The sequence below is a fragment of the Grammomys surdaster genome, unplaced genomic scaffold (genome assembly GCF_004785775.1).
Source record: "Grammomys surdaster isolate TR1022 unplaced genomic scaffold, NIH_TR_1.0 136, whole genome shotgun sequence".
Taxonomy (NCBI): domain Eukaryota; kingdom Metazoa; phylum Chordata; class Mammalia; order Rodentia; family Muridae; genus Grammomys; species Grammomys surdaster.
Window position 1 is genome coordinate 16,181,634 of NW_021604594.1, and position 15,180 is coordinate 16,196,813.

General features: G+C 42.6%; 1 protein-coding gene across 1 annotated transcript in view; it reads left to right on the forward strand.

The window, feature by feature from the left end:
• The window catches only part of Stk39 (serine/threonine kinase 39), a 266,502-nt gene extending 251,577 nt beyond the window's left edge, over positions 1-14,925 (forward strand). Inside the window, exons 17-18 of the mRNA XM_028762995.1 lie at positions 4,498-4,562; positions 13,393-14,925. Of these exons, the coding sequence (XP_028618828.1) occupies positions 4,498-4,562; positions 13,393-13,467 (140 nt within the window). The 3' untranslated portion in view covers positions 13,468-14,925. The remainder of the gene's footprint in view (positions 1-4,497; positions 4,563-13,392) is intronic.
• The last annotated feature ends 255 nt before the right edge of the window (positions 14,926-15,180 follow it).

Sequence of the window (15,180 nt, forward strand, 5' to 3'; positions counted from 1 at the left end):
AGAGTGAGTTCCAGGGCAGCCAGGGCTACACAGAGAAACCCTGTCTGTGTCAAAAACAAAACAAAACAACCCTCAAAATGAAACCAAACCCCAAACACTTAGAAGATGAAGAGGAGGAGGAGGAGGAGGAGGAGGAGGAGGAGGAGGAGGAGGAGGAGGAGGCAGCAAAAGCAGCAACAGCAGCCACCCTGGAGGAGGCCTTTTCCTTGGGGTAGAGGCAGCATCAGGTTCAGGGGTTCATGGTAGAAACCTCTGAATGCTTGAAGCCAATATGGAGGCTGTTGTGACTAGAGCAGGCCCAGAGAGGAGAGAACAGTGGGAGATGAGGTCGGGGTAGAGCTGGGGGCTTAGTCTGGACGGCTGTATAGATGTTGTAGGGGCCATGGCTTGTATCCTGATCTAGAAAGCCGTAAAAGAATTTTAAACATAAAAGTGACACTAATAGGTGCATGGTAACAGTCATAGCCAACTACTGGCAGAGGCTGCCTTCTGGGACCAAGGCTGGAAGCAGAGAGACCATCAGCTATCATGCAGATGGTGAGCAGAGATAGATAACCACAGTCTCATGTGGTCTGCAGCAGTGGTGCTGGTGAGAACTCACTGTACTCTCTCTGTACAGATGCACTTTAAGAATACAAGCAGAATCAGTCTAGCAAGGACATTAGACTGAGGCAGGTGATTTCATTAAGAGCCAGTGGTAAAGACACGGCTAGAGGAGAATGGAGTTAGGGAACCATTCCTGGCAAGATTCAGAATAGAAAATACCAAAAGAAGTGCTAGAAAGATAAGTAGAAGTTAGATTTCAGTAAGTATCTAGACTCCATGGAGATGGCAATATCCAAGGAGCCAGCACATCCCCATTCGTGACCCAGGCTCTCACATAATAATGAGCGTGAAAAAGACGCTATGAGCAATAAAGACAGGAGAGGAGACAGCTAAGGTACTACAGCTGCCCAGAGCACAAGGCACAAATGTGTGAGCACTGTGAATTCCCAGAAGCACTCAAGCACACAGAGGCAGAAACGACTTAGTCCAATTCAGAGAGGTCACCAGCTCCAAGCAAGAGGCGGGATTTGAACCCAGATGTGCTAGCCAGGGAATTCCAGTGTGTACATACTGTACTTACGTGGTACATCACCCCATGAAGTCAGGAACCTGGAGTCGTAAGGCAAGTACTCAGAAAAGTCTTGGACTCCATGCTGATCTGGAATGTAAGTGGCCATTGTTTCACATCAGATTTAGAGTGACACATGTCTGACCCACCTTTATCTCTCTTTCTCCTTGGATCTGGGGTTATCTGCCTGCCTTTGGCATTTCTTGCTAGTTTTCCACATCAGCTCAGTGTGAGATCAGAGGTGCAGATATCTCTTGAATAAATCATCAGACTGAAGTCATCACCTTGACTTGTGTCCCCAAGTCTTGCTTGTCTTATCTCCAAGTCTTACTCACGGCCATCCTCAGACTCAGTGAACTTTTGCTTGGTACTAGGTCAAATTAAATTAACTCAGGAGCATCAGCATTTTATGAGACTGTTATGAAATAGACCCGTGTCCTGGGAGAGAAGTGCACCTTTGGACTAATTGCTCATAATGTAATCACAGACTATAAATAATCCTTAAGTCATCGTTACTTCTGTAACTATGAAAATTCGGAGAATTGAACTGTCTGGAGAAGGCCTGGCTTCACTTGCCAAAGAAGTGTGTATTTGGCCACCCAGATACTGACTGACTGCCTTGACAATACTATTTCTTTCTCTGTTTAGACCCAGGAAGGTAATAGCACGGCTTACATGGGGGCTATTAATGATGTTATTACAGTTCCATAAATCAAGGTGCTTGCTATAACTTTCTATAAAGAAATGTACATACAAACTTATCCCTGAAGGACCTCCAAGCCTAAAGTGTGAAGCAAGAGAAAACAGCAAAGGAGACTTAAGAGGTACAGTCCTGTGGGCCTCTGCGTGGCCCCGTTTCTCCAAAGAGAAAAGTTCTTAGGACGAAACTCAGTAGTCCAGGAGGGATGGGGAGGCAAGCTCAAAGGACAGAATAGTGTGCACCAAAGCCAAAGACCTGCATTTTAGCTGAGGAAGTCTAAGTTTAGTGAAGTTTAGTTCTTGGCCACTGAGGAAATGAGTTTCAGAAGTCAGTATTTCCAAACGATGGTGTCTCTTAAAACAGCGGGCTTACTGTTCTTCAGAGTCACAGGCAGCCTTACCCAGCAGTTCCTTCTCTGCTCACGTTCCAGGTAAGGAATGTTTTTTTATTTTTGAGATCCAGGTGCACAGTCAGGAGAAGGGAGAAAACAGTGACACCCATCTTTTTAATGAGCATTGCTGCTGGAAGAGAGATTAGCATCACCCTGAATTTTCTGTGATGTCAGTTAAATGAAGGTGTTTTATAGCACTTTACAACAAATTAGAATCAACTAAATTGAAAATAAGCCTAGCAGCTGGGTTAAGTAATCAGGTAAGTGGCCAGCTTTGCTATTTTTGCTCTGAGCTAAAGACAGAATTTGAATTTCTAATGTCCCAGAGGTATGGGACTCACACTTGGGGAGCCTGGGTCCTGGGGTGATTGTTTAAAGTGCTAGCAGCCATGCCTGCTTTTGAGTCCACATACAAACTGCTAGGCACTTCCCTGAAAGTTCGCCCTCCTGCACATGTTTGTACACCAGAGGGCTGTGAATTAGTGCAGGACAGAGCAGTGCTTTTGGCTGAATGTTAGAGAGCAACCCAGAAATAGATGACCCAGAACAAGGCAGTAAATCACGCACATTAGCCAAGGGAGCCTAATGAAGGGACTAAAATTCATGTGAAGACTTTACAGCCACTCGTGAAATCAGCCAAAATCAGAGGGGCTATTAGAATGTTTTTATGTCTTAAGAACGAAGGCACCATCCTCCCTTGCTGCAATTTGTGTACAGTCAGAGTGTCCTGACACTGTAAATAGTGGCTTTCTTTGGTAGACGGTATTTCATAGCTAGAAATTTCACTCTGTGAGCCAGAGTTTCCAACACAAATTACTGATGATTTTAGTATCTAGAATCTATTTAGTAAAGCCAGCCTCTTGGGTGTCGGTGGCTGGCGCTCAGCTCAGTAGGTATGTACTTGTGTCCAATTGCCTGTGCTAACACAAGAAGAAAAGAGAAGGAGATTAGAAGGGAGTGGGCATGGGTAAAAATGAAACCCTTCAGATTATTCAGAATGGAGCTAGTGAGAGAGCAATAAATGCAAATAAAGCCATATGCTTATAATTGTGATTTATAAAGAGAATTTATAGGCCATATCAAGTTTGTAATTTTTATTTTGCCCTCCTCTGTGTCTAACAGATAAAATGAACTAAATCTGTAGAAAGTTCTTATATCTAAGATGATTCCTGTCAATCATAAAAAAAACAAAACCCCAAATTTTTCATAGATTTCCTTCTGCTTTCTATTTGAAACTTAGAGTATACAGAAGTATTATATCATCTTCTCAAAGTTTTGGATCTCAGAAATTCAGAAAAAAATAATATTTAGCTGCTGAACCAGCAGTTAGTTTTTCTTATGACATAAAAATGACAGAGTTCCCCATTGCTCTTGGTTTTGTTCTGGGAAACCTCTTTGGAGTGGCTCCAACTTGACTCTCAGTTGTTCGATCTTGAGGTCTAGATGTGAAAAGGGTAGCGTTCAGTGTTCATCCTCTTTGCTTTTTGATAATTCTGCTCTTAAGTAGTACTTCAAGGTAGGTGGGCAAATGGGAAAACTTGGCCTTCTGTACTACTGCTTGATGCAGATGCCAGAACTCCACAGAGACCAGGGCCAACCTCTATGAATCAGCAGACACTGAGCCTAGATCTTCAGTGCTGAGCCTAGATCTTCAGTGCTGAGCTGTGCACTGACGGTCTCCGTGCATGACCCTGACACTCTGCCTCAGGTGCTGGTCAAGGTGGCACATCACCATAGAGATGGGTCACCGTGCTCTGAGAGCATGCCGGCTTGCCTGAAATGTGAGGGTTGTCTACTGTATTGTTTCGCGTTGATATATGTGGGTACAGAGAACGGAGCGGATTTACAAGCCAAGAGTTCCAAAGTGCTGACTGGTCATTTCGCAGAGAAGTCTGTAACAGCCCCTCTCCTCTTGCACACTGCCCCCTCCTGGCTAATAATTTTCATAGTAATGAGTTTTAGAAAAACCAACGAGTTGAGACTCTGGAGCTGCGGTCATTTCTACTTTTCATTAGAAAGTAATTTCAAATTTTATTATAGGAAATGCAGGGTTGATGTACAGTGATTAATCCAGATGCACACAGAGAGGAGGTGACAGAAATGATGTAAATGGCTTTAGAGAGTATCTGTATGAAAGTAATTTGGTCATTTATATGGACTTTGTAATGTCTGTGAAAGAAATGATTTTGCGGTTTATTGCATCATTAGTCAAATTTTCCGAATCATTGATGTGAAAATCCAGAGTTATTGGAAATAACTTGGACACTGTGTCTCTGTGTTTGTATTTTACAGTGGCTGCTAATTTACAGAAGATTGTAGATGACCCCAAAGCTTTAAAAACGTTGACATTTAAGTTGGTAAGTGGGAAGGTGGAAGTGGACGTCACGTTTCTGTTGGACCAGCACCAGGAGGGAGGGAATCACATCTTTGCACACTCAGCATGTTGTTGTTGTCGGATGGGGAGAGTCGCATTTTGCACTCAGTAGTTGCCTCTGCCACACTGGGAGCTTTGTTTCTGATCATGGCTGGAAACTCTTGCCTTTGTGAATGTAGACCGTTCTTTCCTCATCAGAAGTTTGACTGTGAATGGCCCTTTGAGACCCTCAAAGCTCTGGGTACCAATTTTTTCCCCTCCAGAACGCCTTTCCTTTGCCCCTTGACCGTACAGACAACGTTAAACTTAATTCAAAGCAGCACTCTTACTAAAGCTTTCCTCAGAGGAAGTCAGGTGGTTGCAGCTTTTAAAAATAGAGGCCGATAGTTGTGTAAATGGTTCCGGTAATTGGAGACGACCACAGAACAGCTCACCAAAGGCTGGTGAACAAAGACATAGCATTGCATCCCCTACTCTGAATCCATGCCACCATACTGTTGTAGAGGATAGATGTTCTGACAGATTTTATGCACCTAGCATATTTTAAATCTAAGTATGGGAGAAAGAGCAGCGAGCATCCTGGAGAAACAGTGAAGCAGGGGTTTAAAGTCCAGTTCATCAAGATGGATGGTTTTCCAAGAAACCCTCACAAGCAGGGTATTAAGGAAGAATAAATCACTTGTTTTCAAACATGAGGCCAAGTTGATGTCCAAGATTACACAGTAGATGCTACAGATTCAGCTCTGGTCCAGCTCAGAGCCCATGCCCACAGCACCGTGTTGTCTTTCGGGGCGGCCCCCAAGTCCATGCTTTCTTAGATTCGTCGGGCGTCTTCTTTTCTATGTCTGGACGTAGTTACTTTGCTTGAGACTTGGTTTCCTCCAAACCTTAACCAGTGGGCAGTGCTGCCTAGTGCAGAAGAATTCTGGAAGCAAATCCATCCGTATGTTTTTCTGCCTTAACTGGACAGGTAGCTGTGTGGGTGTTCTCAAGAAATGGATGTTGATGGTGTTTCTTCCAAATACTAGGAGTTAGAAATGTTAAATAAAACCAATCTTAAGAATGACCTTCTTTTCCTGTCTGTCCAGCTCCTGGTAAAGTCTGAGAGGTTTCTTAGTTGTTATCAGCAGCCAGCCAGGTTGAGACCCACTCCATACAGCTAATTTGAGCCATGGGCAGCCAGCTAAAACTCAAAGATTCTGATGCATTAGTTTTCATTCATCATCTTGGTTATTTTATTTGAAGAATAAAAGATCAAAGCGTTCCAGCAATGGTACTCCTCACAAGCTGTTGCTGTGGTTCAAGGTCCTTTCATCTCTCAGCTGTTTATCATGTTTCTAATCTCAAGGAGAACATCAGGGGTCTGGAAATCGCCTGGAGAACAGGGAGGTCTTACTACTGTGTTTCTTTACCTTGCTGAACTATTGCCTCACTCCTGGGACTCCAGGGGGACTTCTAAAAATCCCTTATGCCCAGGCCATTGGCCAGGCTCTCCACTTTAATGGCTTGTGCAGTCTGGGCTTTTAGAACTTTGAGGGCACCCCCTTAGTGATGCCTTAGCTGGAAGCATTCTTCCTGTAGATCGATCACTTGCCATTTCATCACCACCACCAGTCATTTCACCTGTGTCCTTCCCTTACATAGTTGATCAGTTATGAAACCAATAGTACAAAGGGCCCAGCACTTTATCCCAGCACTCAGGAGGTAGAGGAATGCAAACTTCCTGTGAGTTGAAAGCCACACAGGGCTATAGTAAGACTCTTATTTTGTGTGCGTATGTGCGTGCGTGCGTGCGTGTGTAGGAATATATTCACATACATACTCACATATTACCCAAAGTAAATCTCTGGCATACCTCCCCCCCCACACACACACACAGAGTTTGTTTTTACCATTGCCCAGGAAGATCTTTAGCCTTCTTTGACAAGTATGGTTTCCCTGTTGCTATGACCATGGCCGGGGATCTGCTTCTCTGCTTTTAACAAAGTGCCTCCGCCACGGGGCCATTTCAGCTTCAGTATCCCGTGGCTTGAGCTTGACACAGTGGTACTGCTTTGGAATTGTTATTCTTTAAATTACTCACCCTGCAGTTTTGTAATGTAGGTGATTTTTGTTACTTTCAATGTAGAATTTTAAAAATTGCACTAGTGAAAATGTGAAATAAGATATATTTACTTTGCTTTTGAAAAAAAAAATGAATGGGAGTGAATCTAATTAACATCCAGTTGGCACCCATTTGCAGGAGCATTATAGATTTTAGTTGCCGAAATGGAATGGCATTATGCACGCCACAGATAGAGATTTCATAAGGGTGTCAATGATTGAAAGCTGAGGGAGTTTTGCTGAGATCTGCTTGGGGGCTGCTTGACTAGACCACATCTTTTCCTGAAACGTGGGTAAAGTCAAAACAGACAAAACCACTTGAGAACTTTGAGTTTTTGCCCTTATTGCAGGGGGACAAGGGTGAGATGTAAGGCTCTCAGCCTGTTCAGAAGGACCATGTGGCTGTCCCCACTTCTTGTTCTGTCAGAAGATTGTCCAAATGTGGGATGGAGACCACAGAGTTGGCCAGAAACCTGGTAAAATGGAAATGCCAAGGCCCTATTTCAGGCCCAGGGTGCTGGCATAGATGAGACCTGAGTCACAGGGGTCTACTTAACTATTTAAGTGAGAACTGGAAGTTCTGAGCCTGAAGTTTAAGGACTAAAGCTTCATAGGTAATATGGGGTTCACACTCCAAGGAGCACTGGAGTAAACTATGATTCTCAAACTCCATGATTTCTTGTAATTTCCTGGGGAGCTCAGAGGATCCCCAGGCTATACCCAAGCCAGCTGAATCATCACCGTGGAACAAGCTCACGGGCTTTGGTATGTTTTCAAGCTCTCCCACTGATTCTGAAACATATCCACCTTTTGGTTAGAAGGTTGGTGCTGAACTATCTTCAGCGCCTGCACAGGCACAGGCACAGGCAGTTTCTGCAGCCTGCAAGGAAGAGTTAGGGAGGGAGTTTTAGGAATCCCATTCTAGGTTTGAGTGGTTAGACTCATGCTGTTCTGCACTGCTAAGCATGTCCCTGGGAGTGTGAATAGTTTTCCTTTGTATGGGAGCCCAAATTTATGACTTCCTTCTAATTCTGGTTAATCCTGAGAATTAAATTGACAGGCCACGAGTATGATGGCATATGCTTATAATTTCAGAGCTTGAGAGGCAGTCAGGGGAACTGTGAGGTTAAGGTCAGGAGTGGGGTACATAACAAGACTTTTTTGTTTTTGTTTTGTTTTTAAGGAGGAAGAGAGAAATAATTAAATCAATGTATAATGAGATAAAAGAGAAAGGCATACAAATCCAGGAAATGAATACCCAAAGTAGCCATTAGAGTTTGACAAAACTTGGACAAAAAGCAAGAGAAGTAAACAAAAAAAATGTGACAAGGCAAGGGGCATGGCAGGACTAATCAGTGGTGGAGCTGCGCGTAGGGATGCCGATCTCACATGTTCTGCTCTTGCTTTATTACTAAGTTATACTCGGCAGTGTACAAATACTCTCAACTGCTCTACGTTGTCACCAAGCCCCAGCATTCTGCCTTATTGGTCCATTCCATTGGTACGTTCTCCACTGAGATTTTCATTTTGACTTACTGGACTCTGCTTTCCCAGTAGTTCAGCTTTTACTCTCTTTATTGACATTCATCTAGCTATCTTATATTGATTTCATTGTTTCATTCAGTTGATTTTTTCCTTGTTGACTTTGTGTGTGTGTGTGTGTGTGTGTGTGTTATGAAGAAAGCATTGGTGAACATGGACGTGCAAGTATCTCTGCAGTATGTTGACTTCCAGTCTTTGGTATCTACTGAGGAGTACTAAACCGGGGTCATACAGTAATTCTAAGGTGCGTGTGTTTGAATAACTTGGTCCCCAGTTGGTAGCACTATTTGGTAAAGATTAAGTAGTGTAGCCTTTTTGGTGGAAGTATGTCATGGGGTTGAACTTCAAGTGTCCCACAATTTCTAGTCTATTTCTCTGCTCCTTGATTGCTGACCAAGATGTGAGCTCTCAGCTGTTCCTACATTACGGACTCTAATCATCTAAAACTGCAAGCCTTGTTAAACACTTTTTTTTTTAAATTAAGTTGGCTTGCTCATGGTGTTTTGTCACAGCAGTGGAAAGACAAAGACGTCTATACTGGTGTCTATGGTGACTGTACACGTTTTCATTCCAGTGCTTAAGTGTTGTTCGTCCCCGTATCCTTGCCCACATTTATCGGTGTTTGTTTCCCTAATGATGGCCGTTCTGACTGTGGTAAGATAAAACCTCAGAGTTTTAGTTAGCATTTCCTTAGTGGCCACGGATGTTGAACACCTTTTCAGATATTGATTGACTGTTAGAATTTCTTCTTTTGAAAACTATCTTTTCAGTTCATTAAGCATTTATTGATTGAGTGATTTGGGATTTTGTTATTTAACTTTCACAGTTGCTTGTATATTCTTCAATGAATGAATCCTTGTCTGATACATAATTGCAAAGTTTGATTTTATTCTTATTCTGAGTGCTGTCTCTTCACTCTGGTAATTGCTTGCTGTGCACAAATTAATTTTCTAGAATCTCATTTGTCTGGTCTTTAAACTTCATTTTGAAGCCAAGATATTCAGTGCGTAGGTAGGTCACGGGCCTCTGAGGTTCCCTGCAACCCTTTTAGAGGATTCTCTATGTCATAACATTTCAAGTGCTGCTAAGACGGAGTTATATTGCCTTTTCCCCGTTGTTGATCTTGGTACAAAGGTCATGGTGGGTAAATCTCACAGTGTTGCCATAAATCAAGGCAGCAGCTTCAGTCCATATTCCTAGTTATACCTCATCCCTGTAAACAGTCAAGGCAGCTTCATTTAAAACTGTTCCTAATGAGGCAGGGAACACTTCTGGTTTTATTAATTTCAACTTGAAGACATGCCCATTTAGTACTCTGGGTAATAAAATGGGGATCGATCTTTCCTTTGGAATGCAACAGAAGTACAGTGAGGGGCTTCAGGGAAAGCCCCCATGAATAGCAGATAGTCAGCTAAGATTCTCTTTACCCTCCTTTCCCCTTCCACAGGAAACCACCTTACTAAGAAAAACTGACAAACTATTGTTATCAGATTCAGCTATGTAGCAAACAGCACTTTAAAACCTGACAGTATTTGTTGTCGGTAATAAATTGGAATTTTCAAATGAAAATGGGATTTTGGAAAGCTTCTCTTTGCTGTCATGTGACAGCCTCCCAGTACTGAGATGATGGTCCGATGAGACTGCTGATGGACCATATTAATGAATACGATTTGTTTACACTGTCTAGCATTCATATTCTGTAATGAAATAACCTTTAGAAGATCTATAAAACTCGACGGTGCTTAAAAATCATACCAGGTAAAGATCCTCTCAAAGGGCAGAGAGGACCAATGGACTTTAATGGAACGGAGCACAGAAAGTTCAGCGCTCTTGTTTCAGATTCCACGCTACAGCTAACCTTTCAGAATCACCACGGGGAAAGTTTTGGCACTGTAGAAAATGATATTTGGAAAAGCTTCTAAAAACGCCCCCCTTTTCTAAATATGTATTTGTGCGAGGCTGGGTTTGTCTTCACGTACTTCAGAGGAAGAGGCATAATGTAGCAGAGTAAATGCAGATATATGTATGAGAATCCAGCTGCCATCACTAAGCCAAAACGTTAAAGAAGTAAGTGGCATCAATCGTTTCAAGGGTTGCTGTTGTTGCTGCTGACTCTTTGTGGCAGGTGATGGAGAGATGTGTTATTTTCCATGAAGATTTTTATTTGTGGTAACACGGAGTGAGTTCATTATTAGACTTAATGAATCAGTAAACAAATATTTTAAAACCACATGCTTTAATTTCTAAGGTAGTATAATAAGTACATCCTACACAAACATGTTTTTAATGTAAGGTTTTTGGGTTTTTTTTTTTTACATTAGGGGAGTACTGGGACCCTAACCCAGAGCCTCATGCATGATAAATATGCAAGATACTACTGAGACATAGCCTCAGACGATACTTGTTTTCTCAGTTTTAGTTTTCAAGACAGTCAGTACAATGAATGTGACCCACATAAACATAATTATTTGGAATCTTTAATCTTTTTTTAACAGTAAATAGTCACTCTAAGCCCTAAAGGTTTGAACACTTTCTTGCCAGAGTCTTAGTCCCTTGACTCTGAGTGACGACATCATGTGTTCATGGTCTCCTGGGTGATTTGTGGATTGAGAAAGAGAGAAGCTGAACACAGCATGGAGCAGGGCCATCAGGCTGCATGGAAGATGCCAGCGTCTTAGAGACAACCAAGGAAAGGCCGTTCGGGAAATAAGCACACCTGCTTGCTGGGTACCAGGGCACAGCATGGGAACTCAGGGGAATCTTCCTTTGTGTTCCTAGGATAACCAAGGGCCTGTTACTGAACTGTTGCTCTAGAAGAAGGAGCTCCTAGTTCTGTTTTGCTTCAAGTCAGCTTAACCAGTGTAGATAGTTTGGTTTTATCCTTACTCGTTTCAACAAATTGTGGTGTTTTTTTTCTCCTATCTCTGAAGTAGCTTTGAATCTCGTGATGAGCTTCCACATTGGCCAGTGGGAACATTTTGTCAGTAGCTGTGGTAGTAGCATGTCCTCAGCTGCTGTCCCTCACCTGCCTACCAAGCCCATGGTTTCTGCTACCAGTCAGTGAAATTAAGGAGAGTCTCGCAAAGTGGAAGAGGGAAGGTGTCAGGACAGGAGAAGGGACTGCTGTAGAGGAAAAGGAAAGTACAGGTTGGGAGTGTTTTAGCACTGGTGTGACAGACACTACTAGGAATCGTCTGATGAAATGCCTGCTCTGCTGGGTTTCCTTGTTGGAACTGAGGGGAAGCAGAGACTGAAAATTCTTCACTGAGCTGCTTAACTGTCAAAGAAAGCTATCAGTGTCATCAGTGGACAGGCACAACGTTGATTCTTTGCTGTAAACACTGCCTGATTTTACCCACCTTCAGGACACTGATTTGACACCATCATAATTTACTCCGAGTGTCATTTTAGAGGTCGTTACTAAAATGTCTTTAAAATTTTAAAGCATCTTTTAACTATATTCATACTTAAGGGAAATGCTGCATTTGATACAGCCAGGTTTCATACACTGTTGTTGGAACATTGCACATACGAAGCCACACTTATCAGGTGAAGGGTGGTGTTTGCAGAGGAGTTCGAGGACATAATTTAGCATGAATTGAGACTAGACATTTTTATGTGGCCCTTTGAAATTTAATCACTCGCCGCCACCAGCACCCTTAGCGTTTCTGCAATCTCCAGTTCTGATCAGTGTGTTATAAGGTGAAGAAAAACCTTAAAATAATGATCTCCCCCAACTGTGTGTGTGTGAGTGTGAGTGTGTGTTTGTGTGTGTCTGAGTGTGAGTGTGTGTTTGTACCTGTGCACATACTTATATGAATAAAAGAAATGAATGGGGACGAAAATAGCGAATCAGGGTCAGTGATGCCATCGCAGAAAGCAGGGGCTTATTCCAGTATCCTCTGATCTTGAAGTGATGAGAGTAATAAAAGTTTTGATACACTGTGATTTGGGCTAATTTTAGGTAAAAAAAAAAAAAGTGTGTGTTAAAATAGTATGAATAAAATTTTGTCAAAGGAAAGAATTCTGTTACAATACTGTGTTATCTATCTTTTGATGAAACAAAATTACTAAAGATAATGAGCTTATAAAAAGAAAATGCCTATTTTGGCTAACAGTTTTGAAGGTTTTGGTCCATGATTCGTCAGTCCGATTCACTGATCTGGGCCTGTGGTAGGAATCGTAGTGGGAATACAGGGGAATGCACGAGATTACATGGCAGAACAGAAACACTGAACATATGGCCGGGAAACCAATGGCAGGGAGACGTGATCTGGAATCCCACTTTCCCTTTTTAAAGGCATGTTCCCAGGTACCTAAGTCTTCCCACTGAGGACACAGAGACAGGTAGAATATGCATTTCATTTGTAAGCCTAGGTGGGCATGGTACTGTTAGAATGGGTAGTAGATCTCGCCACACCTCTGCTGGTTGAAGCCACCAGTGTAAAAGTATTTTGTAGGGATCCTCTGTGCCCGTTTTTTTGCTCCCAATAACTTCAGGGTATTTCTACACCCACCCTAGCCCATTTTAGCTCTGGAATAAAGACACAGAGACCTGGTATTTATACTAATAAACTTCAAACATTAGTAACTGGGCAGATTCTGATTTATTCTAACCCGACTAGGCGGCTACTACCCAGCTAAATGCTCTGTTACTTGCATCTTCTGGGCTTGCCCTGGTTGGCACTGGTCCATATGTGTTCTGTGGCTGCTCTCTGATTGTGATCTCATGGCAAATCCTCCATGTGGTTTTTCCACACCTCTTTCTCCTTGTGGTCCCTTTCTACCCTCTCCCATTTGGGTCCCCATGGCTGGGATCGCAAGCCCCTCCCTATCTCTTGTGCCCAGCTAATTGGCTGATCAGCTCTTTTATTAACCAATCAGAGTTGATGGAAAACAATTGTAACATAACATTCAGACTATGCCATAGTCTGTACGGTAGACAGAGATCTGGGCATACAAATCAGCATCTGAATACATGGTGCACAAAATATCCTCTGACACACCAGGACTACTTTTCTAACAGCATCTGGCACCCAGCAATCATTCATTCACTGATGTGGTTCTTGGGCCTTCTCCATGAAGAGGAGCCAGTGACCTGCAGTGGATCTGCCCTCCCACATACACAGCTCTAAAACCAGCACTGACAGTTTCTTTTTCCCTTCCAGGCTTCCGGCTGTGATGGGGCGGAGATTCCTGATGAAGTGAAGCTGATCGGGTTTGCCCAGTTGAGTGTGAGCTGATGTATGTCCCTTGCTGTCACCCTCATCTGTCGTGCCCCTTCTCTCTTCCAGCCCCCTCTTTGCCTCCTTCCTCTCACCCCCTCACTCCCAAATCCCAACAAATAAGAAGATTGTGAAGAGGCTGGCTTCGATGAAGTGGGATAAAAAAATAATAATTTTTAAAAAACTCTGAGCACTCCGAGTTCTGCTTTATTCTCCAGCAATCCACAGTACGAGCACAGGCAAGTGCTACAGCCGCGCAACTGTTGCTGATTCCTTTCCAGAGAGCGATTTACTATTCTTAGCGGTCAATTTGGATAGCCCGTAAGTGAGGAGTCGGAAACACACTCAGGTGGTCCTATCTCTTGGCAACAAAAGGAATCTTCTACCAGAAGCCTTTTCTCCTTTTCCTGTTGTATTTCTGTTTAATACTTTAATTGTACATCTGACAATACTGCCTCTTTTATGTTGTACTTAGAAATTAATATACTTATAAAATTAAGATTTATTAGCCAAACTTGAATTCTAGTTTTAAAACTTGACTGTGAATTTTATTTTTCATATATTTATGCTTTACACACCTTAGCTATGAGGGAAAAGTTTTGATTATATGCTTTCTGCAGTTGATCTCTTGTTATTTAAACAGACGGTTTCAGGTCAATCTTTGGAGTATTTGTAGCTTCTAATTTTTGAAATGACTGAATTAAGAATTTGGATGCTTGCTCTTTTGGTTGGTTTGCCTAAAATCTAGTCCACAATCCAGTCGTCTCTTGGGAGAGGGAGGTGCCTTGCAAACTTTCATATTACGAATGTGCCTGAGGCTGCTTAACTCTGGACTAGTCTCAGATCTCAAGCCTGCACTACATGAGGAGGCATACTTTTGCTTCATCTGGACATTTAGAATACTGTAACCGCGCTGCCGTTCTGTTAGATTGCTAACTACATCCCCTGTCTCCAATTCGGCTGCCCTTAGGCGACAGGATTTGTTGTTTTGAAGGCGATAAACTTGACAACACCAGAATCCGAGTTTTACTTAAAAACTCCACAGAATATACAGGGAGTGTGAAAAATAACAGAAAGGGTTTTTGTGCAATGACAAAAGGTAAAAATGCTGTAAACGATCGAGAATAAATATTTCCAACCCCAGAACCTCCTGCTTGACTATGTATTATGAACCTAGTAAACCTTAGGATTTTCAAATTTGGAGTCAAAACCTTCACGAAGGTGGACTCCGGGGATGGTACCATTGCTCTTTCCTCGCTAACCCTAGATACGGCAGCTCTTTAATGTACTTTAAAAAGCAAATATATATTACTAAGGAAAGAAGTTATTTATAATTGCCTTGTCATAATCGTTAAGGTGTTCTAGAACCATTTGCATACAATTTATTGTAATTCCATTCCATTCTATTGTTTACACAAATTACTCAAAGATGACTGCAAAGGTAAAAGGAAAAATAAAAGTGTATTGCACAGTGCACCCGTGTCTCCTCCGTTCCGTTCCTTCTCCAATCGTCACCAGCATCTCCACCATGCAATTCAACACTGTCCTAAGATGCCTAGTGCAAGCGGACTAGTGAGAGGTGCCCCACAGGGAGGATGCCCTGCACTTGAAGTCAAAGTCATAGAGAACAGGTTTTCACCGATTACTCCACTTAGGCAGGTGGCCCTGGGGCTTCACGGGACAAAAGAGAACAATTCCTTCCAACTGGGAAAAGTGAGGAGTGTCCAGGAT